The 23,583-nt window shown below is 40.2% G+C and overlaps 21 protein-coding genes and 1 non-coding gene across 22 annotated transcripts; 9 read left to right on the plus strand and 13 right to left on the minus strand.

Moving 5' to 3' along the window:
- Positions 1 to 64: 64 nt before the first annotated feature.
- On the minus strand, positions 65 to 910 carry EROM_090220 (hypothetical protein; the record flags this gene model as incomplete). The annotated part of the gene is made up of 1 exon (XM_009266862.1): positions 65 to 910. One exon carries the CDS (start codon positions 908 to 910, stop codon positions 65 to 67), a length of 846 nt encoding a protein of 281 aa, XP_009265137.1.
- A 64-nt stretch (positions 911 to 974) lies between these two features.
- EROM_090240 (hypothetical protein) lies at positions 975 to 2,231 on the plus strand (the record flags this gene model as incomplete). Its single annotated transcript, XM_009266863.1, has 1 exon — positions 975 to 2,231. The coding sequence occupies one exon, from the start codon at positions 975 to 977 to the stop codon at positions 2,229 to 2,231; it is 1,257 nt and encodes a 418-aa protein (XP_009265138.1).
- A 35-nt stretch (positions 2,232 to 2,266) lies between these two features.
- On the plus strand, positions 2,267 to 3,469 carry EROM_090250 (hypothetical protein; the record flags this gene model as incomplete). The annotated part of the gene is made up of 1 exon (XM_009266864.1): positions 2,267 to 3,469. The coding sequence occupies one exon, from the start codon at positions 2,267 to 2,269 to the stop codon at positions 3,467 to 3,469; it is 1,203 nt and encodes a 400-aa protein (XP_009265139.1).
- A 57-nt stretch (positions 3,470 to 3,526) lies between these two features.
- EROM_090260 (TAF4 transcription initiation factor TFIID) lies at positions 3,527 to 4,444 on the plus strand (the record flags this gene model as incomplete). Its single annotated transcript, XM_009266865.1, has 1 exon — positions 3,527 to 4,444. One exon carries the CDS (start codon positions 3,527 to 3,529, stop codon positions 4,442 to 4,444), a length of 918 nt encoding a protein of 305 aa, XP_009265140.1.
- A 469-nt stretch (positions 4,445 to 4,913) lies between these two features.
- Positions 4,914 to 5,951, plus strand: EROM_090270 (hypothetical protein; the record flags this gene model as incomplete). The annotated part of the gene is made up of 1 exon (XM_009266866.1): positions 4,914 to 5,951. The coding sequence occupies one exon, from the start codon at positions 4,914 to 4,916 to the stop codon at positions 5,949 to 5,951; it is 1,038 nt and encodes a 345-aa protein (XP_009265141.1).
- Positions 5,952 to 5,957: 6 nt separating this feature from the next.
- Positions 5,958 to 7,655, minus strand: EROM_090280 (Ca2+binding actin-bundling proteinfimbrin/plastin; the record flags this gene model as incomplete). The annotated part of the gene is made up of 1 exon (XM_009266867.1): positions 5,958 to 7,655. One exon carries the CDS (start codon positions 7,653 to 7,655, stop codon positions 5,958 to 5,960), a length of 1,698 nt encoding a protein of 565 aa, XP_009265142.1.
- A 104-nt stretch (positions 7,656 to 7,759) lies between these two features.
- On the minus strand, positions 7,760 to 8,809 carry EROM_090290 (RhoGAP domain-containing protein; the record flags this gene model as incomplete). The annotated part of the gene is made up of 1 exon (XM_009266868.1): positions 7,760 to 8,809. The coding sequence occupies one exon, from the start codon at positions 8,807 to 8,809 to the stop codon at positions 7,760 to 7,762; it is 1,050 nt and encodes a 349-aa protein (XP_009265143.1).
- Positions 8,810 to 8,979: 170 nt separating this feature from the next.
- EROM_090300 (telomerase reverse transcriptase) lies at positions 8,980 to 11,418 on the plus strand (the record flags this gene model as incomplete). Its single annotated transcript, XM_009266869.1, has 1 exon — positions 8,980 to 11,418. One exon carries the CDS (start codon positions 8,980 to 8,982, stop codon positions 11,416 to 11,418), a length of 2,439 nt encoding a protein of 812 aa, XP_009265144.1.
- A 100-nt stretch (positions 11,419 to 11,518) lies between these two features.
- Positions 11,519 to 12,763, minus strand: EROM_090310 (hypothetical protein; the record flags this gene model as incomplete). The annotated part of the gene is made up of 1 exon (XM_009266870.1): positions 11,519 to 12,763. One exon carries the CDS (start codon positions 12,761 to 12,763, stop codon positions 11,519 to 11,521), a length of 1,245 nt encoding a protein of 414 aa, XP_009265145.1.
- A 351-nt stretch (positions 12,764 to 13,114) lies between these two features.
- On the plus strand, positions 13,115 to 13,843 carry EROM_090320 (proteasome regulatory subunit alpha-3; the record flags this gene model as incomplete). The annotated part of the gene is made up of 1 exon (XM_009266871.1): positions 13,115 to 13,843. One exon carries the CDS (start codon positions 13,115 to 13,117, stop codon positions 13,841 to 13,843), a length of 729 nt encoding a protein of 242 aa, XP_009265146.1.
- Positions 13,844 to 13,895: 52 nt separating this feature from the next.
- Positions 13,896 to 14,678, plus strand: EROM_090330 (RING zinc finger domain-containing protein; the record flags this gene model as incomplete). The annotated part of the gene is made up of 1 exon (XM_009266872.1): positions 13,896 to 14,678. One exon carries the CDS (start codon positions 13,896 to 13,898, stop codon positions 14,676 to 14,678), a length of 783 nt encoding a protein of 260 aa, XP_009265147.1.
- An 87-nt stretch (positions 14,679 to 14,765) lies between these two features.
- On the minus strand, positions 14,766 to 16,118 carry EROM_090340 (nuclear pre-ribosomes export protein; the record flags this gene model as incomplete). The annotated part of the gene is made up of 1 exon (XM_009266873.1): positions 14,766 to 16,118. The coding sequence occupies one exon, from the start codon at positions 16,116 to 16,118 to the stop codon at positions 14,766 to 14,768; it is 1,353 nt and encodes a 450-aa protein (XP_009265148.1).
- Positions 16,119 to 16,237: 119 nt separating this feature from the next.
- EROM_090350 (hypothetical protein) lies at positions 16,238 to 16,591 on the minus strand (the record flags this gene model as incomplete). The annotated part of the gene is made up of 1 exon (XM_009266874.1): positions 16,238 to 16,591. One exon carries the CDS (start codon positions 16,589 to 16,591, stop codon positions 16,238 to 16,240), a length of 354 nt encoding a protein of 117 aa, XP_009265149.1.
- Positions 16,592 to 16,753: 162 nt separating this feature from the next.
- Positions 16,754 to 17,431, plus strand: EROM_090360 (putative nucleic acid-binding protein; the record flags this gene model as incomplete). The annotated part of the gene is made up of 1 exon (XM_009266875.1): positions 16,754 to 17,431. One exon carries the CDS (start codon positions 16,754 to 16,756, stop codon positions 17,429 to 17,431), a length of 678 nt encoding a protein of 225 aa, XP_009265150.1.
- Positions 17,432 to 17,436: 5 nt separating this feature from the next.
- Positions 17,437 to 17,745, minus strand: EROM_090370 (hypothetical protein; the record flags this gene model as incomplete). The annotated part of the gene is made up of 1 exon (XM_009266876.1): positions 17,437 to 17,745. The coding sequence occupies one exon, from the start codon at positions 17,743 to 17,745 to the stop codon at positions 17,437 to 17,439; it is 309 nt and encodes a 102-aa protein (XP_009265151.1).
- Positions 17,746 to 17,851: 106 nt separating this feature from the next.
- EROM_090380 (hypothetical protein) lies at positions 17,852 to 18,778 on the plus strand (the record flags this gene model as incomplete). Its single annotated transcript, XM_009266877.1, has 1 exon — positions 17,852 to 18,778. One exon carries the CDS (start codon positions 17,852 to 17,854, stop codon positions 18,776 to 18,778), a length of 927 nt encoding a protein of 308 aa, XP_009265152.1.
- Positions 18,779 to 18,843: 65 nt separating this feature from the next.
- EROM_090390 (60S ribosomal protein L39) lies at positions 18,844 to 19,034 on the minus strand (the record flags this gene model as incomplete). Its single annotated transcript, XM_009266878.1, has 2 exons — positions 18,844 to 18,999; positions 19,032 to 19,034. 2 exons carry the CDS (start codon positions 19,032 to 19,034, stop codon positions 18,844 to 18,846), a joined length of 159 nt encoding a protein of 52 aa, XP_009265153.1.
- Positions 19,035 to 19,105: 71 nt separating this feature from the next.
- On the minus strand, positions 19,106 to 19,972 carry EROM_090400 (mRNA capping enzyme subunit alpha; the record flags this gene model as incomplete). The annotated part of the gene is made up of 1 exon (XM_009266879.1): positions 19,106 to 19,972. One exon carries the CDS (start codon positions 19,970 to 19,972, stop codon positions 19,106 to 19,108), a length of 867 nt encoding a protein of 288 aa, XP_009265154.1.
- A 291-nt stretch (positions 19,973 to 20,263) lies between these two features.
- On the minus strand, positions 20,264 to 20,382 carry EROM_090405. The gene has a single exon (XR_657241.1). It is a non-coding gene; the product is annotated as a 5S ribosomal RNA (ribosomal RNA).
- A 77-nt stretch (positions 20,383 to 20,459) lies between these two features.
- Positions 20,460 to 21,356, minus strand: EROM_090410 (DNA repair and recombination protein; the record flags this gene model as incomplete). Its single annotated transcript, XM_009266880.1, has 1 exon — positions 20,460 to 21,356. One exon carries the CDS (start codon positions 21,354 to 21,356, stop codon positions 20,460 to 20,462), a length of 897 nt encoding a protein of 298 aa, XP_009265155.1.
- On the minus strand, positions 21,356 to 22,528 carry EROM_090420 (DNA repair and recombination protein; the record flags this gene model as incomplete). The annotated part of the gene is made up of 1 exon (XM_009266881.1): positions 21,356 to 22,528. The coding sequence occupies one exon, from the start codon at positions 22,526 to 22,528 to the stop codon at positions 21,356 to 21,358; it is 1,173 nt and encodes a 390-aa protein (XP_009265156.1).
- Positions 22,529 to 22,594: 66 nt separating this feature from the next.
- Positions 22,595 to 23,365, minus strand: EROM_090430 (hypothetical protein; the record flags this gene model as incomplete). The annotated part of the gene is made up of 1 exon (XM_009266882.1): positions 22,595 to 23,365. One exon carries the CDS (start codon positions 23,363 to 23,365, stop codon positions 22,595 to 22,597), a length of 771 nt encoding a protein of 256 aa, XP_009265157.1.
- Between the last annotated feature and the right edge of the window lie 218 nt (positions 23,366 to 23,583).

Below are 23,583 nucleotides of genomic sequence, written 5' to 3' on the forward strand. Positions count from 1 at the left end.
AGGCTGCTGCATGGGAAAGAAGAGTATGAAACCTGCTTCAGAAAAGGTTTGATGCTAAGACATTTCAGATTATCTTGGTGTGAAAACGAATCAGCTCCTTGTAATCATCTGCCCAAAATGGGCCAAGAAGTTCGTATGAGTAGAGTATCTTTTTTCCTTCCCTTATAGCTCGCTTTCTTTCAAGTTTCACAGAAAATAGAATTCCATTTTCAAACTGGCTTTCAGACAGAATGAAGGGTATGCAAAAGGATGATGATATAGGGATGTTGATTATGTAATCAAATACCAGAGCCACTTCTATTCCCTTAACAATAAGGAACGACCCTTCTTCTTCGAATCGGATCTCGTTTCTGACAAGTTCCTTCTTCATTCCGTAACTAGTCTTTAGGTATGAATCAAACAATAAGAAGTCGTTTTTAAGCTTCATGAAGAACCTGATGCTACTCCTTTTATACTCCCTAAATACAGACTTGGCTGCTATCAGGTATTCCGAATACATTTTCTCGAAGAGCTGGGATCCATCATTCTTTGTTTCAACTTCAAAAGGGAATTTGTACATCCTCTTCTCTTGGATCTGGATTTCTGAGTCAGTCACCAAGGCCATCGAAGTAAATATTCCATAACATAACTTTTTCTCTTCATTCTTAGGCTCAGTCTTGGCCTTCAGAAGAAGCTCTTCAAATATGCTGTCCTCCATCAGATCCTGCTTTGATGGAACCTCCTTACAGCTTATCTCATTCTTCTTGTACAGCGATTGTGACAAAACATCAAATGGATTATCACTTATCTTGGACAAAGCATTTATTTTACCATCCATCCCACATCTCCTCTTGGTTCCCTGTCCATTTTTGCCTTTTGCACCAGACCCTAGAACGCCCTCCACGCCCACGTTTAGACTTGTATTTTCCATTTGATTCGAAAGGTTATGTCTAGCTATATCTTCTTTATTGAAAATTTTTACCGAATCCAGAGGCATGCCAGGATTAGTAGGAGAGATACTGGGGGACTATGGGACCATACTACAGAAAATAGGTCTTTTCCTGAGAAAAAGAAATGGAAGCACGATGGAATACATAACTCAGGGCACATCTCTAGCATATTCCCAGGTGATTCACGGCCTTTCTCTGATGATACAGCGCAGGCTTGTAAAGTACTTTCAATATGAAAAGAAAGTCCACTATGTACTTGATACAGACATGGCATATAGAAGGATGTATTTCGGGACTTATTGCAGTCTCGTTGAGGATTTGTTTGGAGAAGAGGTTGCCGAAGGGTTTATGAAGATATTGGTGAATGGATTTACCAAGGTGAATATCTCTTTGGAAAAAAAAGTCGAGGAACTTGTCAGTGCAGGAGTGATTATCTCTATAAGTATGAAGGAGGCAGGCATATTAGTTGCAGAATCAAAAAACCTAGGAGAGCACATGACAAGAGACAGACAAGATAAAGTGAACGAAGAGGTGCACAGGAAGAGCAGGAAAACCGTAGAAAGGGCAAGATTTCATGTCATTGACTTTGATGCCTTGCATGCCATGATGATAAACAATAGACTTCTAGCTCTTGTTAAGAAAAGGTATCTATCAAAGGCTGAAAGGATTTATAAGTCGATTCTCGGACGTAACTTGGTAACTGTGGATGCTATAATAGAAAGCCTCGAGGATGAGGCGGACATCACCAGAGGAGATGTTGTCTCATGCATCAAATACTTTAACAATTGTGGGCTTGTCAGGAAAAGTATGGATTGTACAGAAACCTATTTTAAGGATGAAGACGACATAAGAAAGATTCTTGTTGTCGACACATTAAACAGGATTCTGTCTGAAAACAGCAAAGAAGCACGAAGGATTTTCAACATGATGCTAGAATACAAATCACTAGAAGACAAGGACATTGTAATCAAGTCGCTTGTTCCTTCTCATATTGTCAAGAAAGCAGTTCTTATGCTTCATTCAAACGGATTTATGGTGTTAAAGCATACGGGAGCTGGAGAGTCGAGGCCGGTACTTGAATGGCAAGTGGATATTGATCGTGTATCAAGGATTGTCAGCGAAGAAATCAAGCGAGTACTAGAGGAATCCTGGACACTGATAAACCAAAGATGGGGATATATTGGAAGCAACGGGGATGGCGAGGATGGAGGGAGAAAAGAGCTCGAGCGGATGCTGGGCTTGTCGTTAGATTTTTTTGTTCTTGGGATCCGAAATATAAGCTTCAAATCCGAGATATTTTGAAATTTTTGAAGAAACATTTGGATGTCCCAGAAATAATGATCAAAAGCTTTGAGGAAGCACTTCTTCGGATATCTGAGCTAGAAGAAAAGACAGAAAACCAGCAGATAATAATTGATGCTCTTGTGGCTCATACAAAGAATCTTATGAAAGGTGATAACGGCGTGGCCTTGAAGAAAGATTGTGTAGAGCAGGAAGGGAGCGAGAGTGGCAGAACGGTTGCCCAAGACATGGCGCGGTTTGAACTTAAGAGAGGAGAAGATAGAAAGAGCAGGAGGAGCAGCAAGTCTCTTGAGAAAGAAGTCGAAGATCTATTCAGAAGAGACAAGACATCCAAGCAGTTCAAAGATGCCTTCACGATTGACTCTCTTCTGTCCTACTCCAAGGAGGCACACAGCTTTTCATTAAATGTCAGAACAGAGGTGAGAATGAAGAAGTCATTTCATACGAATGTTAAACAACAAATTGATAAGATCATAAGGCACATGATAGTGAATTTGAACACATATGATCTCAACACGGTTTGCTCAACACTTAACTTGATTTCTGGGGATATAGAGTACCAGCACAAGCTTGTGATTACCCACGACATCGTCCTCTTCATAGATGATTTCTCCAGAATACCGTTTATTGTCTCTGCTCTATTCAATAACCAAGGGATCTATGATGACGTACTAGGAAGCACCATAAAGGAGATCCTATTTCATCAGTGCATGGTTGATAGTGATATAAACAGGAGTCATCCGCACATTGTAGGATACTATAACAAGATAATTGACAATTTTGAACTCCATCCGAAAGAAAAGTCTTTGAAGGATCTCTGTGCCAACTTGATAGGAAACTTCAATGTTTTTGAGGACGGAGGCTTCAACCCTGCAATCTTTCCAAGCATGTATTCTGTAAGGGTTCTATGCCACTATATGGACTGGGACTACACATACAATGAGTTTATATGCTCTGTGCTATATCCAAAACTGAGGGAAACCCGAAATCCTTTGTATGCCATCTACATGTTTACTGCTGTATTTAATGCGCTACGTGTGTTCGGATACATCGAGAGTGTTGAACTTGTATTTAGCAGACTCAAGGAGCTTATGGATGACAGCTCTGATCTCTCTATAGTTTCTTATTTATTTATCAAGCAAGTTGATCCTGAGAGGGCCGACAGATGGTATGAATCACAGAGGGGCAACATTAGACATGTTGACGGAGAGTATCTGAGAAATCTACTGCTGTATTAATGTGGAAATAAAGCTTTGATGTGACTCTGAAGTATAGAAATTTTGTACCCTTAGAAGATGAACAAGGAGGCTTTTGAAAGGCTTCCCCAGGAAAAGAAAAAGATTATAGAAACGGCCTATTTCAGTGCAGTTCGGAAGGAGATATCGGCATCCCAGTTTTTCGGTGTTTGCAAAGAAGCACTGACCAAGGAGCAGTTTGAAAGTTTGTTTTCAAACAACACACCAAACAAGGAGCAGCAGGAGGAGATGAAAACAGAGCATCTTCAAGACATCATACAGTATTCTGGAGTAGACCTGAAGGAAGAGGCCGAGCACATTGTCCGAGAAACGGAGACAAATATTAACTTTGGCGAGTACGATGAAGAGGATGCAAATGATCAAATAGGGAGTTTACTGAATGTGCCACAGTTTAGGGAGTTTATAGCTAGAATTGGGAATTCAAGAAGGGTAGGGGTCAGTGAAGAGTCATTTTTCCTGTTGTTTCAGGTTGTCAGAAGAAAGATACTGGACACTGTGGAGAAGATGGAAGAGTCTAGTAAATGGAGAGTTGAGTACAATTTGTCTGAGTTTATAATAAGGATAAATAATGATCTCAGCAGGCAACTGTGGTGCCTTGAGCAGATAGAAAAAGCTGAACTTGAAAAGTTTACCATTAGGAGAGGAGAAGAAGAAGGAAAGAAAAAGGTAAAGAAGACTATTCAAGAGAGGGAGGACCTGGTCATTAAGAAGAGACTGAGCAACACTGTTGCTCTAGCAGCCCTTGGTGTGCAACAAAAGTCATGGATGAGTGCAGAAGATGTTCGAGTGAACGAAGAAAGCACAGCCTTCAATTCGATTTATTCTCCATTTGATGAGAAAGCGTTGGAAAGAAAGGTAGCAAACAGAACAATAACTATGAAGGATCTTCTGTATGTACTAGAAAGAGACAGGAGATATAACAAGTCCATCTTCACCATTCAGCATTATTTCAGATAAAGAGGTTCTTTCCGTGAGAAATTTTATATCTGCTCTTTGTTTTATAAATGAAATTGCACCAGGGACCAAAAGCAACTGGTGAGAATGGATAAAGAAAGCCTAGAGAAATTTCAAGCGCAGATTTCGATTTTATCAGCTAAAGAGATCGAGAAGACCATGAAGAGGCTGGGCAGGGACGAGTTTGACGTGTTTATAGATGCTTTAGAGAAGTACAACATGGATTTGGACAAAGATCTTGAGTGTGTAAAGAATGATCTGAGACAAAGATTGGAGAATCATAAGATGCTTTTTGAGGATGTTTGGAACATAATTCCAAGTGATGTTAGAAAACATCTAGTAGGGTATTACCGATCGATGGGGAACATTTTGTAGAAAGACCTTTTCCTGTCTGGAATATAGTAAATACTTTCTTGCTTGTATTTTTGGTGTTTGGATGTATTAAAGCCTTGTGAGTAAGCCCTGCAACATCATGGAGGATTATATTGGAACAAGATTACTGTTCGAGACATCTAAGGGAATGATATCAGGGATGCTCAAGGCTGTCGATGAGAATGTTGGAAAGTTGGTTATAGAGGGCGAAGATGGGACAAGGGATGTACTTATTGAGGACATCCAGAGGTTGGAGATTGTGGAAGAGCCTTCCTCTAACATTTCTGTGGAGTCCAAGGCCAAAGAGGATGAGAAGGCCGAAGTGCTCAATCCGTCTATTGGAACAAGTGATAAAAGTACAGTAGAAGCTTCAAGGCTACATTCTGTGAGCCATGTGGGTTTGAGGACAGGCACCGGGCTGATGGCTTCTAGTGAAAGGTATAAGAGTAGCCAAACAGATACAAGCAGAACGATCTATGAAAACGGTGACAATACTCGATCTTCCGGAAAGACAGGGATTGAAGGAAAGGATGATAGGAATGCGCTGGAAACCTCCGAAGAGAATTACTATGGGATGATGAAGCGGGCATTCTGTTATTTTGGACCTCTCGAGGAAGAGTTCTGTTCCATTGCAGCACGCCAAGCATACCGAATATTCTCTACATACTTTGGAAATTCAACTCTAAAAGTAGAGGTGCTTGTGAGTGGAGACGGTGTCTTTCCAAGCATAGGGCTTATTCTTGGAAGGCTGCTCTTGAACTCGGGAAAAAAGCTGTCTGTTATATGCAATGAAATTCCCTTAAGGAGTGTAAAGTATAAGCAATCATACATGAATTCTGGGGGAATCATTGCCAATAAACCCAGTTTAGAATCAACCATACAAATTTATAGTTGTGGCAAGGCATTGATCTCAACTTGGCCCAGAAGTAGTGCAAAGGGATTCATGTATTTAGACACCCCTGGATTCATTGTCGAGGAAAGAGAGACGAAAATAGGCCTATGCTTCGGATCAATACCCACGTACTTCCGAAAGTTTAACGGAATAGTGTATTTTGTTGATATGGAGTACCCATCGCTTCTTTATGAAGAGTTTGGGCTTCAAAGGCCTACGAAAAGCAAGATTCACAAAGTGAAGTAGGGTACTTTAATTTTCAATGAAGTCCTCAAAAAACTTACTCACGCATAAAGATGGATTCTCTCCATTGAAACGATAAACATTCTTGAGGTTCTTGCTTTCAATGTTAAGGGACTTAAGATCCAAGACCCCGTCCACGCTGAACATCTCAAAAGCCTTTTTGAGTTCTGCCGGACAAAAAAGAGTATTATGCATCTCTCTAACTATTAAAAGATAATCTTCCAGGGATATTCGGCCTTCTGGGCTTCCAAATGGAACCATTCCTTCATCCACCGACAGGCCCAGCTGGCTTAGACACCAGCATAAGTCTGTGGAACTTATCCCACACTCGTCTTTCTTTACTACCTTATTAAATAGAGCAGTAGCACTTTCGAGGACTTTTTCTTCCTTGCTTTTTTTGTCTTGAACATTTTTTAGAGTCTCAAGTTTCTTTGATGCAATGCTCTTAAATCCTTCCTTCTGGTCTTTGGCCAATGGATGTGTGAATGTCATTTCCATCAGCTTGTTGGAGAGTTCTGAAGCATCCTGTATCTGTTCTTTCACACTTTCGCCTTTTGAAAGTGTATGCTTAAAGAACTCAAATACCCTGTTCAAAGCATTAATCTCAGATTGGAATGACGGATCAAATAGCTTCCTGATCTCGATGCTATCAGCAATGGTTTGAGGCTGCAGAGGAGAAAACGAAAGCTTGTCCAGAGTTACATCCTCTGGCGGAGAGTATTTCTTCATTCTGTAGAAACTATGGACCGCATTTATGCTTCCAAGGAGAGAATGAAGCTCAGTAGATTCATGGATGGCTTTGGAGTTTGTCTCTAACATCAGGCTAAATGATTTGTTGAGACTTCTTATAATCTTACACACCTCTTTCTTCTGATTGTTTAGGCCCTTTATCAAGGATAGCAGGTTTCTTGCTTTGATCTCATAGAGGTTTCTAGCCTGTATTGACCAGTCAATGGTTTCCAAAACTCCTTTGACCCTCTCTCGAGCAGATCTTTCTTTCTCATACTCCTTAAACTTTCTATAATACCCAGAGACATATGTCATAATACTTTTCTCATCAGGAATAGATACTCCTGCTATGTCCTCCACATCAAGAAGCTTTTTTATATTGAGGAACCTTTCTGCAACCTTGAATGCCTGGGTTAGATTGTACACTTTCTCGGAACTCTTAAGGCTCTGAAAGTTTGGAATAAGGTCTGGTCGGAACTTATGGATAATTGCATTGAACGCAAGTCCGTCCTGCCAGCTCTTTGAGAAATCAACTATATTTACATTTTTGTATCCATTCGTTACCTCTTTACACCATCTGAGCAATTCGTTTCTTATTGAAAGCTCGCCAGCCTCTGCCATCTCTGCAATGGCCAGTCTTGAAATCAGAGACCATATTAGTCCCAATATAAGCTTTGGATTTCCATCAACAATATCGGACGCTCCTATGTTTATAAGCTTGACCTTCTTTTCTTTTATAAAAGATAGAACTCTTTCCACATTCTCCATTTTTTGGATCCGAGTATATGGCACTGGATTATACTCAACTGTATCCTTCTGAAGAGCCATTAACAAATTCGCAAGCTTTACTCCATCGCGTAGGTCTTCAAACATATCCTTGATCTCCTCGTGGCCCCCTCTTGCTAGTTTCTCATTCACCCACTTTGTAAATGTCTTTTTTTGAACTTTTTGCCATTCTTTCTCCTCTTGCTGTGTCATCTGGGATAACCCTCTTTTCTAAATAAAATGTTGGGCCTTTGGCCACCTAGGTGCAAAACATGTAAAAGTAGGAAATCACAATATTTTAGTTATGACAGCAGAGATTACACAAAAACAAGCTCGTGAACAACAACGCCCTGTGGTATAGCCCCAAAGTCCAATCTATACATCTCCCTTGTGATGGTCTTGGCATGATCTAGGTCATGGAGCGTTGTAAATGCAGCTTGGGGATGCAGCACTAGACTAAATAATCCTAGAAGTGAGTCAATGGTCATTTCTGTCACATCTGAGTTTTCATCAATTATCCTTAGCAACTCAAAAAGTGAGACAAGTAGACGTCTTTCTGCATCAGTAAATATAAACGGCATGTAGGAAAATAGCGCTTCTTTTCTATGCCTATCATTTGAGATGATACAAGACTTAATCTTCTCAAAAACTTCTATGGGAATTAGGCCGTCCAGGTGCTCTCTTATGTAATTCTTGAGGGCATTGGCCAATACCAAAACATTTGTGCCTTCGATGTCTACACATTTATCTTCGTGCACCATGTTTGCTATTCTTGATGCTTCTGACTTGTCTGGCTCGTAACGGAAGATGAATTTGGTGCATACTGCCCTTCTCTTTAGTGACTCGATAACATCGAAGACCATAGGGTTGATCAGCCTACAGCGTCCTATACTACTTTTCTTCCAGAAACAGTTCATCCAAGCAAAAAGAGTATTGGTAGATCTTTTTCTAAATGCATTCCAACAGAACCTGCTGAGTTCAATCTTTTGCGATGAGGACAGAAACTCGTATCTAAATTCCAGAAGCTCCTCTTCAGACTTTTCAGAAGGAAAGACTGCAGTTTCCAACTTTTTCTTTCTCTGGATGGATGTTGAGCTAAAAAGCCTTTCATATAAAGCCCTGGCACTGGAATTCCTAAAGCCTCCTATGTTTTCTTGCACAGATCCATTCTTTAGATAGTTGGACGGTGTGTGGTCACTTTCGGAAATAGGTTGAAGAATGACACGTGGACTGTATGGTTGAGGATGTACTGAAGGAGAGGCATTTGACTCAGAACAGGGCTCATCTCCTTTCGCATGTGTCTCCTCTATCTCCTTCATCTCTGCTATGTTAAAGATCTTTCTTTTCTTTGGAAAATCTCTCAGCATCCCGGGGTTTGTTTATGGCCTTCATAATACGTATACAAACTCAATAACAAGATCGTAATTTTACAAAAAACTTGCTGACGTAATACATTAATGGGTCCCGCCACCGTGACATCTACCAGGTACTCGTTTAGATTCAAAAGAAATGAGTGAAAATTTCTAAATCCCGACAGATGCTAAAACTCCTAAAAAATTTCAGGTTTCTATCTCTCAGGGAATTTTTAGCAGCTTATAATATCACAGACCTTCCAGACGTGGTAGATAGAGTGTACATAAAAGCAAATAGGAAGCCTCGGGTTTCTTCGTTTGCAAGTAACCTGAAAGAGATAGAGTTGATTTCAAAGGCTATCAGGGTGCTTCTATCAAAAGATCAAGAAAACCATCTTTGTGCGGGATATAAAAAATGGAAGTTTGGGTCTCTGGATCCTAGAATTGTATGCTATTCGCCCAGCGTGTCTTCAAAGATCCTTAGGTCCCATGAATGGAGCCGACTGATGAGGTCTATTGGGGACGAGCTGGCTCTTTTCATACTCGTAGAGTGCCTTGTGATTCAAGCAATTAATGGTAACTACATATTTCTGGCAGGAAACTTCAGAAGTCTCGGCAGAATTGCAACAGAAAGAACTACCAATACCTTGAACAGGAACGTGCTTTTCTGCAAGCAGATTAGAAGAGTGGACTTCTGCTCGCTGTCTGCTTTTGAGTATGTATTTGAGGCCCATAGCTCAGAAAAATACAAGACTATACAGAAGGATACCAAAAATATATTGGAAGGTATAGAAAGGAGATGGAAGAACTTACCTGTTCATTCTGTGTTCAGATCCTTCTTCAAGGACGAGCTGGTTCTGGAGGGTAGGAATAGCATTCTAGAGTGCTGCGTTAAGCAGCCGAAGCTTGTAAACTTCTTATTCCTTATTTCGAGGAAGCTGTTTAAAGATGTTTTTGACTCCCATGGATTCAAAATACTGAAGTCCAGGCTGTCTCTTTTGATCCATAGAAACCGCTACGAAACGGTCAACAAGAATGAGTTAATGAAATATTTTAGAATTTCTGGGTTCAAGTTCTTCAGAACAGCCCGGTGTACAAGAAACGAGTTTGTCTTCAGGTTTAAGATATCCTCAAGGTTTCTGGTCTACATCATGGAAAAGCTAATCATACCAATCATTTCCAAGTATTTCTATTCCACAGAGACCTCATTCTCAAAGTTCAAGGTATACTATTTCCCAAGGCCTATATGGCAACACTTTTCTGATATCTACATTGATATGTTTTTAAAGAAGTTTGAGGAAGTAGAAAAGAACAAAGCCTGTCCATATTCAGAACTAAGATGTATTCCAAAGATGAACGGTGCTAGGATTATTTCAAACATGTCCAAAGCTAGAGGAGGTAGGCCATCAATCAACAGGACTATCTATCCTGAATTCTGCATTTTAAGACACGAGACCCATCGAATGCTTGGGAACTCGATACTAAACCATTCTGGAATGTATGAAAGACTCATTCCCTACCTGTCTAGATCTGTAAAGCCCTTGTATATCCTAAAGGTCGATCTTTCAGGGTGTTTCGACAACATTCCTCAGGACAATGTCGTGAATCTTGTCAAAAAGCTTCTGAGCAAAAGTAGATATTGCACAAGAAGCTTCTCCATATTGGAAGAATCAAACGGGGAATTAAAGAACAGATATGTTTGTAGAACAGGAAAGGTTGGAGAGACTATTGAAGGATTATTGATGGAGCTATGCGGTCTTAAGAATAAAATTATAAAGGAAAATGCTAACCAGAGAATCTTGGACAAAGAGGAGGTTGAGAATGCCATAGTAGGTATTGTTAAGAGGAACTGTGTGAAACACAATGGAAAGTTCTTTATACAAAAAACCGGGATTGCCCAAGGGTCTGTGACATCTACGCTCCTGTGTAGCTTATACTACAAAAGTATTGACGACCTTTACTTTGATAAGATCTTTAAAGAAGGGATTCTCACAAGATACATAGACGATTTCCTTGTAATCTCTCCGTCCATAGATGAAATACTGAAGTTTCTAGAAATCTCCCAGACTATCTCACATCTAGGAATCAACTTCAGTAAGGAAAAGATGGAATCAAACTTTGGGCTGGATGAATACTTGAGCAAGGTGTCCAATATTTCCGAGCTTTCTGAGTACAAGGATAGCATGAAGATAACAGACAAACCCGTTACATGGTGTGGAACAAAGATACTTCCTGGCGGATATTCAATCAAATCATGTACTATGAATCCATACCTTCCTTTTTCTGCCGCCCATAGTTCAATAAAGCCTGGAAGAGCCTTAGAATGTAGGATGAGGAAAGTATTGCAAAACAGAATGTCCAGAGTCTACATAGATCCAAGCAACAAAAAGGCATATGAGAACATATATGATGCATTTCTGTTCTACGGGAAGAAGATGGGCCTTCTTCTCAAAAGAATGGACTTTATCAATCGTTCTTTTGCCGAAAGGGTCCTTGAATATTCAAAACGCTTTACCCTTAGGGTCTGCCGGGAGCGCGGAATTTCGATAACTAAAAAGAAGGTAGAAGATATAGCATCAAAGGCTTTTGAACGAAGCGGAATCAGCAAAACAATATCAGCTTAATTGGCCCACGGAAATACATCCAACATTCCTAAGTAAACATTTTAATATAAGTCCTTTATTACTTACCATCTGAGAGTACTGCTCCAAGGAATTCCTCCAATCAACTGCTAAAATCCAACTTTTGCTTACTTCTGAATCTATTTGGGCTTCGATCTCTCAAGCCGGTGCTTAATCTTCTGCTTAGAGGTGAATAGGCTGGCCCACGCGCACTGCTGGACTCTTTGTCTTCCTTAGTGAACTCCACGGTAACCTTGTCTGATATTGCCTCAATAGGCCTCCCCATCACAAGTAGATTCCTTCCTTCAGATCTTGAGCGGGAAAACCATTGGGGCATCATAATGGTAAGGTGAGGCTTATAAATCCAGTTGTAGACATAGTCAATTGATAGTCCCATACTGGCAGCCTTATATTTCATATTCAGCTTGTCTCTGCATGCTATCATCAGCAGATGAGATGGAACTAAATCCTCACATATAGACTTGACGGCACATATAAACAGATCATTCAAGCCCAAAAAGTTTACAAGCTTCATCCCTCTTTCTTTGGTCACAAGCGTCAGGAGAATACGAAAGATGTCCCTAAGAGAAACATCATCAACATTAAATATGTCAAACAGCAAATAGAGCCCATTAAGCAACGGTTTCACCATCATACATCTCTTCATTGCAAACTCCAGCCTTTCTACACCATGCTTTCCATGAGCTTCTGGAGATGGATCCTCGTAAGAGCTCCTCTTCTTGAAAAGGAGTTTCACGATAATTTTTTTGTATATGTTATCGAGAAGGCTTCCTACGTATCTATCTCCATGGTATATGGATATTGCAAACACGTTAAACGACAGAAACACCCGCATTCCATCATCGATATTCTGCAGAAGAAATAATGTTCTTAACATCTCCTCACTTGTCAGTCCCGACCTTTGGACAGGAGTAAGCCTAGTAGGCCTAAACACATCGATCAGCCCCTCGACCTCTCCGAATAGATTGAAGCTATCCAGAAGAAAGTTGAGAAAAAGAGTTTTATCTACATCATCTATCTGCACCACTAGCTTTTCGGAGAGTGCAGCAAGCTCCTTTAGAAAGTCCCTGAATTTCAAAAAAAAATGAAGGGAGTTTTTGAAGACATTGTAGTTAATCCTGATTTTTCTCTCCAGCTCATCGGTTTTTACAAGGATGATGTTCTCCACGCTTATTCTCGCAGCGGCCCCATTGGCGCTTCCTCTTTTGTAATCGTTTTCAGTGCTGTATTCAAACGAATCTTCTTCTTTCATCCTATAATCCTCGTGATCATTAATGCATCTTTGCACGCACTTCCATGCGTTTGTGTAAATATAATTCACAGACATTCCTACAACAATCTCCTCATCAAAGTTTATTTCCAAGCGTGCTACGCTATTCTCCATTCCGTTATGGCTGCAATTAAAATTGTTTTTGTCCATTTCCGATTACAGAAAGAATGAAATACATTTGCCAAGGCTATTGAATCACAATGCAAGATTGCCGATTTAATCCATCCTATGGTGCGGTGCTCATAACCTTTGTGCTTGTTTTCCTCTGAAGGATGTGCATATCAAATGGCTTCTCTTGTACAGTCTAGATGTTATTGCCATTCTTACTCGTGTAAATAGTAATGTTTTGAGTAAACATTGTGCAGATTAAGATGATCAGGATTAAAATGCACCTAAAACCACCCCAGGATGTCCAATTTGGATTTCTGCACTATTTACACAACAACAGGGCAGATCGATCAACTCACCTATGCACAGAAGGCAGCAGATTCTGGAGACACCTGTATTGGAATGAAAAGCAGGCACGGGGTGGTTTTATTAGCAGAAAAGCCTAAGATATCGCCTCTTTATGTGGCGGAGTCTGATGAAAAGATAAGAAAGGCTGGGAACTCTGTTGCTGTAGCATGTACCGGGCTCATATCAGATGCATTTTACGTTGGGTATGCTATCAAGGACCATGTATTTCATCACAAGGAAAACTTTAATGAAGATCCTACGCCTGAAATCATGAAAGTTTATCTGAATGATATATTTCACTACTTCACTAGAAGCATCAGCCTTAGGGTTCTGGGAGTAAACTCTCTAACAAGTGTATACAAGGAAGGTAGGTTCTCATTGCTACATACAGATTGTTCTGGAAAAACACTCTTCTATAAGGCAGCCTGTATAGGGAGGGGAACGAGAAGGATTAAGACCGAGCTTGAGAAGCTAGACATCGACAACATGACCATTGAGGAAATGGTGGATGCCGGGGTAAAGGTACTGTACATGGCCCATGATCCTTCCAAAGACAAGGAGTTTGACATTGAAATCGGAGTTGTATCCACGGAGACCGGTGGAAAGATGAGGAAGCTTAGGAACAGCGAGATACAAGTATTTGTTGATAAGTATAAGCACATTACTGTTGACGAGGACTAGGCCCGTGGTTCTTTTTGTTACTAGCAATAAATCCTTTGCTTAATCATCCCCCATGACATCTGTAATAAACTACAGATTTCGATCAAATAAGAACTTTTCTCGTATCCAGTTCCAAGGAACAGGGCTTCCTCTGTGGGAGCTCAAGTACGAGATAATCAACCAAAGAAAGATGATCTCGAAAGATTTTGATCTCTTGTTTTTTGATGGAGAGACAAACGAAGAAATAAACGATGAGTACCAGCTAATTTCGATGAACAGTCATGTAATAGTAAACAGAATTCCTTTGTGGATGTCAAAGGGCGGATACAATGTTAAGGAGAAGAGGTTGGAGTCTCAAGGCCACCACAACACCACGCAAAAGTATAACAAAGCTGTTCCCGAAAGTTATGTATGTTTCAGATGCGGGCAGAAAGGGCATTATATCCAGAACTGCCATACAAACCAGGATAAGGCGTTTGACATCCTAAGAATCAGGAAGCCCTCTGGAATTCCCAAAGACTTTCTTGTTCCTGTGTCCGGGGAAAATGTACCATCCAATGCTGCAATGCTGGTTACTCCGGAAGGAGGATATGTCAAGGCTCAGCCTCAAGTTCAGGAGTGGAAGAAGTATAAGCAAAGGAGCAAGATGACTGTCGAGATTCCAGACAGACTTAAATGTCCCTCTTGCCATTGCTTATTAGTGAATCCTATAAAAACAAGTTGCGGGCACACATTGTGCGATCAATGTGTAAGAATGGACAGAAAATGTTATGTATGTTCCAAAGTCATTGAAAACTTCACACAGGACATAAACATGAAGATTGAGGTAGAGAGAGCCATAGAACAAAGAAAATAATAAAAAAAGCAATTAAGGCTTTCACATAGACATTGAGAAATGTCGATCATATAAAATTGTATTAAGATTTATGGAACTGAGCAGATCTTACAGTATCTGTTTGTAGAGGAAATACTCAAAGAAGGGATTATCTGGAATCGAATCAACATGAACAGCATCTTGGTCAAACTCTCTGCACTTTGGGCTTGTGCAATCAGAAAACTCTATGTCATAATATGCTGAGATGTCCTTGATTAAGAGTCTGAACTCCGGAATGGATCTGGAGCAGCAGCAGAGAATAAGCCTCTTGAGCAGAACATGTGCTCTGTGAATAGGCTGCCTTATTTTTATGAATAGAAGCTTAATGGCCTTTGAAACCCCATCATTATCTGCAAGCTCTGGATTCATTGGGTGAATCATTGAGTACACTAAGTCCACCAACCCGTTGAAATCGTAGCATTCATCTCCATACAGGGTTAATATGCATAATATCCCTTGAATCTTAGCATCTGGTGGTACTTTCGAAAGATTATTGTTCAGTAAGAAATAAAGACCCTCCATGAATTCTGGACGAAGAATTTTTCTGTATTTAACAAGTCCTATGAACACATACTTATAGTATTCATACCTGTTCCTCTTGAGAATTGTAAAATACAATCTCTGGATGACGTCATAAATCTTCTTGCAGGTTTTGATTTCTTCCACTCGCTCCTCAATGTCTTCCTCGTCCCTTACTTGAGACTGAATCTTTAATCGTTCCTTCTCCATCTTTTTCAGTTTTTTGCTGAATATCTGCTTTCTATGGAATATGCTATTCTTCTCTCTTCTAGAAACAGACCTATTGGCCTCCCAGTACTCCCTAGCCTTCTCCTCGTCACTTTTCAGAGAATTGTTCACAAACGGAATGTCTACTAGGTATTCCAGGACCAGGGGATTGTGTTCAAAGTCAAGCATCTGATCTAATATGATTACAATTAGTTCTCCAGAGCAGTCACTTCTCAGTTTTGATTTTATAGTGTCGCAGCACAGCATTGACACAGGCCTCCTTCCAAGAGATCCTCTTAGCACTCCTGAAACAATCTTATCGGTACAATTAAAGTGGTCGAAATGCTGCAAAACCTCACATAACGAAATATAACTTTCATCAGACATATCGTCAACCAAGATCTTTATATACGATGCATACCACTTCAGAAGGCTTCTGTCATAGTCCTTTATGTGCAGATTGTCTCTTTTGTCCTTTACTATGTCCTTCAAGGATCTGACTTTGTACAAAGGAATAATTGCCTTGAACACTTTGAGAAGAGACAGATAAATAATCCCTTTTGCCCCGCCTTCTGATCTCCCGTCGCTAAGCATCCTGAATAACTCCTCCATCATCTTTAGATTCTCTTGCGGCTCCTCTATGATCTTTGTGCATATCGATGCAATTCTTGACTTCTGGGAGTCCATTTTATTCATCGGCAAGCCTGCGCAATTTTTATCGGAGCAAAAAGTAACCGTCAAGGCCAAATATGGAAGAACATTATGTTTATTTCTTGATCAAATACGGATCTTGTATATGAGGCCAAATCAATAATCTATGTGTCTTTCTGTCTTTCAGTGTTTGCCTTTGTGCAGCTTGCACGGCGTAAGCGTAATATCGAGACCTTGTTGATATAAAAAAAAGGCTTCATTTCCCTGGCACAAAGAATATCTCCATCTACTTCGTAATGAATCTTCGAAAGACAGATACAGTTATCAACCCTATGCTTCTTACACTTGCTAATGTCATCTATGGCACTACTATCTTTGCTGTGGACCGCTTTCTTGTCTATATTGCCCTGTGATGGGCATATCACGAATGCATCCTCGTTTGGAACCTCTCCAATAAGGATTTCTTGACCCCCGAACCCGGTGCTTGGAATGCCGCTCTCTGTAATATTCTCTTCCATCTCAGGAATCCTTCTCTTTGGTTTCAGTGCATTTTATCTGTTTTTTCATATGACATCAAATAAGGGGAAATGCTACTAGGTCTATTGGCTATCTGTCAAAAAAACACCAGGAAAATACCTGGACAAAAGAAAGTGACATTTCTTTGTAAAAATTTGCCCAGGATGATTGCAGTAATAGACACGGGATATCTGATAGAGAGGCTGCTTCCAACAGAAGGCCTGATTAGGGGATATGTTACAGATTCTGTTATAAACGAGCTCAAGACTGCAGAGTCTAGAGCATATCTTGAGTTTCTTTCTTTCATGATAGAGGTAAGGAATCCTTCGGAGGAGTATGTTACTAAGGTCAAGAACGACCTAAGGAAGGAGGTGAACAATCTAAGCGACACAGACATTGACGTTGTGGCATTGACACTAGAGTTGAAGGATGAAGTCACCGAAATGTGGCTTGGGCCTGAAAGCCCTGAGCAAGAGGAGGTTATTTGCTTTACAAACGACAACGGGATAAAAAATGTCTTGTCTCGCTACAGTTCATATGACGACCCTGAGTTTTCGGCTAGGAAATATAAGACCAGATGCTATGGATGCTTTAGTCTTTTCTCCGAGAACTTGGACTTCTGTAAGAAATGTGGACTTCGGACGTTGACAAGAATAACGGTTGCAGATACAAAGAATGGCGAGATGATGTTTTTCAAGAAAGGATATCAATACAGGAAGCCAAGAACGCTGAAGAATACTCGGGGTGTTGAGCTCCGTAGTGCTGACCAAAGAGAATACATCCAACACCAAAAGGTGATGAGAAGTAGAATGAACAGAAATCGTAAGGAAATAGATTTCTAAGGATACTATTGTTTATTGAGGCCAATGATGTCAGACAAGAAGAGCAAACCCTCTGAGACAATAACATTTTTTATATCGTTTGTAGATATTTTTTCTTTCTCACCTGACATCTTCCTTGCTTTGTACAATATAAACTCTGAGATGATTTCGACATATTTTGATACAAGCTTTGCTTTTCTCTCTTCATTACTAAGGTTTATCAGAGAAACAATGTCTGACATGCTATGGATATCTGGTGCCTTCTTCTTGGACAGCTTTTCCCCATTTGCTTCTCCTTTCTTACAAGCTAGCAATAGCTTGTTCTTGTATCCCATAGGCAACCCTAGTAGACAGGTTTATTATATTCGGTTTAGTTCTGAAAGGCTGGCAAGTGATATAAATGGATATGATTTCTTCCTGGAAATGTGATCATGTATCCCAATGACTATTTTTCGAATTCAAAAACACCGTTGGATGAAAGAGGCAAAAGGATCCGAAGAAGGAAATGTAGCTGCGATTGGAGGGGCCACTAAGAGACTTGCCTGCCTTGGGATGAATTGGGCGAATCTTGACATAAAAGACTTGTTCAAGATTTTTGATTCTGCATTACCATATTCGTCGCCTCTAAATGTGAAGCTCTGTAAAACTAAGATAGGAAAGGAGAAGCTTGGAGATAACAACATCTTTGTCAAAAGCTGTAAGAAGGGAAGTATTAGAGAATGCTATGTTGCCGTTGCGGAATTTGAAGACATTGAGGATTCAAAACATGTATACTCTACTTATGATGGTGCAGAATTGGGGTGTTCTGGAATGATCTTTGATCTGAGATTTGTACCAGATTCATTAGACCTTCAAAATGTTTGCGATGAGGTTTTCAGTGATGATGAATGTGTGGAGAAAGATTTCCGAACTAAGGAAAGGGATGAAGAGGAAAGTAGTGGGATGGAGTCCGAGCTCCAGAGACTATTCAAAGAAAAGGAAATCAACTTTGATCTTGTTTCGAAACTAATTGATATATCTGACGATGAGAATATTCCTAGTCTTCAAAACGAGCTGGTGGTGTCCTCTGAAAATGAGAGGGATGATTTCTTAGAATCCGACTCAGATGACTTCAATAATAAGCCATCAAAAAATAAGAAGGTAAAGGAAAAGAAAGACAAAAAAGAAGATATAGAGCCCATTCCCAGAATTAAACCGACCGATGAATGCGACGGATTTGTGTTTGATCCAAAAGACAAAAGATTCGAAGCCATATTTGAAGATGATGACTTCACCATTGATCCTACACACCCAGAATACAAAAGAAAGAGTGGTCTGAAGGAAATATTAGATGAAAAAAGAAGACGGCTTAAGGACAATATCGATTAAGAAACCTTTTCAAGCCCCCAGGATATACTTTGAGATTTATACCAATGCAAGTAAACCGTTTATTCTTAATAGATCTTCAGCTTCTTTGCTCTCCAATATCTTCTTGCCCTGTTAAACTCCCCCTTATGCTCCTTCATCATTCTTTTCCATGCAGGAATCTCTTTGTTTTTCTTCAAAGCCTTCATAAGTCTTGTCTTTACCAAAGCAGTCTTCCTTGATCCCTAAAAATTAGTCTAGAGCTAACTCACCTTACCATTTCGTCTGGGGCTCAAATTTTTCTCAAAATAACCTTCATCAGCCACCCTGTTAGTCCAAGAGAAATGAAGCTTACCTTTTCATTCTCTCCCTATTCTTACTGTTCTCTCGCATGATGTTGTAAAAGGTGCAAAGCTTCTCAATGGTCAGATTGTCTTTGAGACTTTCTAGTATATTACAGACTATCTTTATATTGTTTGGCGTATCCTTGTCTGTCCTTATCCTATATAATTTCCACCCACCTCTCTTCAGCACAAGCTCATCAAAGTCCCAGTAGTATCCGTCACTATCGTATGTGAACTCGCCTATCTTCCCATCTATTTCTTCATCTTCACAGAAAAAGTGGTCAAACACAACATCCTTCCCTTTCTTTCCGCTACAGACCAAGTCATATACATAGTTCAATCTTTCATTCTTCACAGCTTTAAAGTCTATTGTGTTCAATGATGAAGGCTTCCACTTAAGCACTGTCCCCCTTCTACCCACAGAATAAGGTTCATTTGCAGGTGTAAAAATCAGCCCATCATTCCCATGCTTCAATTCCGGAATCTTTTTGTATATTTCCCAGAAGCCGTAGCTTTTCATCATCTCTTTAGTATAGAAATGTATATGTGTGCGATCAAGCCCTTGAGTACCTGCCTCAATAGGAACTCTTTTTTCTCCAAACCCGTCCTCTCCTTCTTTTCTCAAAACCTTGATCTTTTCCATGTTCTCATTCATCTTTTCCACAAACATCTGTGCATATCCAAGTCTTTTATATAAATTCTTGGATACCTGGGAAGTACCTTCATATATCAGGCAATCAAATATTGCATACGTAGGAGTTGTACCATCTTCTAGAAAAACCTCTCCATCAACAAGAACTTGTGAGGAAAATGGAAAGTTTATGCCCAATTCATAGAAGTCATTCTTTCTATCATAAAAATATCCTCTGGGCATTCCTGCTTTCTCTGTAACAAACAGTAAGGCCCTGATCCCATCAGATTTCTCGCATACAAGGAAATCTTCATTAAGTAAGATATTTATGTTGTCAGATGTTAGAGATATGGGGTGGCATCCAACAAATCCTTCTCTTTTCTTTCCACTTGTAATGCAAAGCTTCTGGCATATGTCCAGCTTAAGGGCTTGTGCTGTCTCCGGAGAAACCTTGTTTCCAAGATGGAAGAGCTCCATTCACAATTCAGGATCAAAACAAAATAGCATTTGTGCTCTGGCAGACACAAAATGAAAAAGATTACAGCACCCAGTATTCCCGAGTGGTCTCCCTTCTCAGTACTACCCGGGCTCGCACGGGCTTAACTTCGGAGATCTGACGAGTTCCGGTGCTTTTCCGTGGATATGGCCGTAATCAGCTGTAAACTCAGACTCCTATAAAAACAAGAACATTCACGCAGAAACATGGTATTTAATTGCTATAACCTCAGACTCACTCGCATCCTCTTTCTCTTAATCTTATATACTCTAACACCTCCGATCCACTCAGAACCTTCTTCTCATTCAAACTTTTTATCCTAGAAAACACTTCAGAATCTCTATCCCTGATCTCCTTCAAAGCACCTCCCTCCAGATCGCATTTGTGGGCTTCATCCACTCTAACTTCATCAATCCCACCGGTCACTGTAAAGCTGAATAGTTCGTTTATACATGACTTATTGAAGAATCTGTTGAGCCTCGGATTACTCAAAACCTTCTTTCCTAGAAGGTCCTTAAATATCTGCTTCTGATAGACCTTCTCTTCAATTGTGTCTTTACAAATAAACCTATATATTTCTACTCCTTTTCTCTGCCCATACCTCCAAGCTCTCTCCTTGGCCTGTGTATCTGTCGACGGGTTCCAATCGGGATCATATATAACTATTCTTGATGCCCCAGTAAGGTTCAACCCAAGGCCTCCTACCTTAGTCGTCAAAAGAAATATGAATACATCCTCGCTTCTGTTGAATCTGTCCACAAGGGAAGATCTAATGGATGTCGGTGTCCTCCCATCCATCCTTAGATATGTATACTTGTTAATACACCTCTCTATTATATCCAGCATCCTTATTGTTTGTGAAAATATAAGCACTTTGCTTCCCTCTTTTTTCCATTTCTTAAGAAGATCCATCAGAATCTTGACCTTGCATGAAGAACTAACAAGCCCGTATCGTTCTTCTCCATCCAGAGAAGTCCTAGATCCTTCATTATTCTTTTCATTAGATACCTCGGAAGAATAGTCCTCAGAGACATCCGGCCTTCTAGAAAAGAATAGTCTTGGGTGATTGCACACCTTCCGAAGCATCGAGATTCCGCTTAATAGATTCGCCTTGCCTGTAAGGACTTTCATTACATGCTTAGACTCAGAACCCTATTGTAAAGCTCAATCTGAACCGGTGTTAATGTGCAGAACACTATCTTATCCTCTTTCGATGGAAGCTTATGAGAAATCTGTGACTTTGTTCTTCTCAGTATATATGGCTCTATTAGTGATCTTAGCATCAAGCTGTGCTTGTAGGCCTTTTCCACTTGAAGGTTGGTAGCACTCTTGTATCCTCCCCGACGTATCACTTCTTCAAACTCTTCATGAAAAGAAGTGTGGGACCCTAGAAGCCCTGGATTGACAAAATCAAACATAGACCACAGCTCCCCGAGGTTGTTTTGGATAGGAGTTCCGGAAAGAACAAACTTACTCTTTGCCCTTACCTTCTTTACAGAAAGAGTTATCTGTGCATTTCTATTCTTAATCTTATGGCCCTCATCCAAAACTAAAACATCCCATAATAGATCCTTTGCTCTTACTTTGAATCTCTCATATGACATCAGATAGACTCCTTCACAGTTCCTCCCTGAAAATCCAAAGAATACTCTCACAAATGGATAGAACCTCTTCCACTCAAGAGTCCATTGTGAAACTATAGTGGCAGGGCATAGTATCAGTACTTTCGAAATAGACTTACTTTGGAAAAGAATTGCTAGAAACGCAATCATTTGGATGGTCTTCCCTAATCCCATGTCATCTGCCAGAACCCCACCCTTTCCATCCTTATACAGTCTTAGCATCCATTCCACTCCAACCTGCTGATACTCAAAAAGTGTATCCCAAAGGAAGTTGGCAACCAAAAACCCTTGGCGTGTATGACTCTCTTTCTTCAAATGGCTCTCAAATTCATGCCTTCCAATTCCCATATGCCTACAATACTTCCCTATTGCTTTTTCGCATCTAGAATTAAACACCTCAATATTTTCATCATCATCAGACCCAGACCATTCAAAATCAATGGCCTCATTACTTCCAGCATCCTCTTTTCTGTCTTCTACTCTCAACACAATCGACTTATCATCTACCAGTCCTTTTTTCACTTCCTCTATCTCTTTCTCCAGCTCTTTCACTTTCTCTACGTCTCCCTTTCTTTTGTGCATCTCTATCTTTCTTAAAAGCTCGTCAATCTTCTCTGCCGCCGTTCTTTCCAAGTATTTTTCAACAAAGGACTTCTCGTAGTCTTCTGCTCTACAATCCATAATCAAAGGGAAACTCAAAACAATATTTAATGACAACTACACATTATACTATACACTCTCCATCCATCACTTTAGAAATAACGCCTTGATATCCCCTTCCCATAACATTTCATACTCGTTTAGCTTTCCCATAACTTCATTATCTATGGACACCCCAACTGCAGCGCTTCTACGACGAATCTTATTGACCAGATACACTGTATCTTCCAAAGCGCTGGTTTTGTCATTCATCATAACAATCCCAAGACACATGGAAAAATACTTGATTTCAAGGCCTTTATACATTTCCAAAACCCTTGGCCTGTATCTACACACCCCAACCATCTCATTTAGCCATCCATCTAATTCTTTTGGATTCTCAACAGGTATTCTTTCAACATATCTATCAATCTCTTCATTGATTCTACTTTCAATGTACTCATGAATCCGAAGTCCGTTTGTCTCGTCATATTCTTTAAGCCTTGCGAGGCTTTCTATCCTTTCCGTAACAGAAGCCTTGCCTATCTTTGAGTAAATGTTTTCAAGATGGTCTATCATCATCAATCTATATCTCTCGCATTCAAAATCCAAAATGCACATGCATTTGATGATTGTGTTTATTCTTTCCTTACTGTTGAATCCTATACTTCTTTTGAACTCGGTACTCAGAAACCCTTCAAGGTCCTTGCATTTATCTGAATCGGTGGCTAGTATTCCCAAAAGCATTTCAATGTCCCGAGTTCTCTTTACCTTCTCAATAACCGCCTCCACCTCCTTTTCTCTTTTTTGGTCCAGCATGTAGGAATGCCTCTTCTTCAACTCATGCCACTTGTTGAGCTTGTTTATTAAAGATTCCATCGAAGGGCCGCTTGCAAGCCCAAGTATATAGCCCATGTCTTTTCCACCAGGGCATGCCATATGATCAAAGAAACAAGGAAGACACGATGCATGGAAACATTGGGGAAGAAAAGGGCGAGGGGCAGAGTACATCCACCGGCAACTATCTTCTTTCAAAGTTGAAGCTGGAGTTTAAAAGCATTTTTGAAGGAAATAGAAGATTCCATCTCACTGAAAAC

Source organism: Encephalitozoon romaleae, chromosome IX (assembly GCF_000280035.1).
Source record: "Encephalitozoon romaleae SJ-2008 chromosome IX, partial sequence".
Taxonomy (NCBI): domain Eukaryota; kingdom Fungi; phylum Microsporidia; family Unikaryonidae; genus Encephalitozoon; species Encephalitozoon romaleae.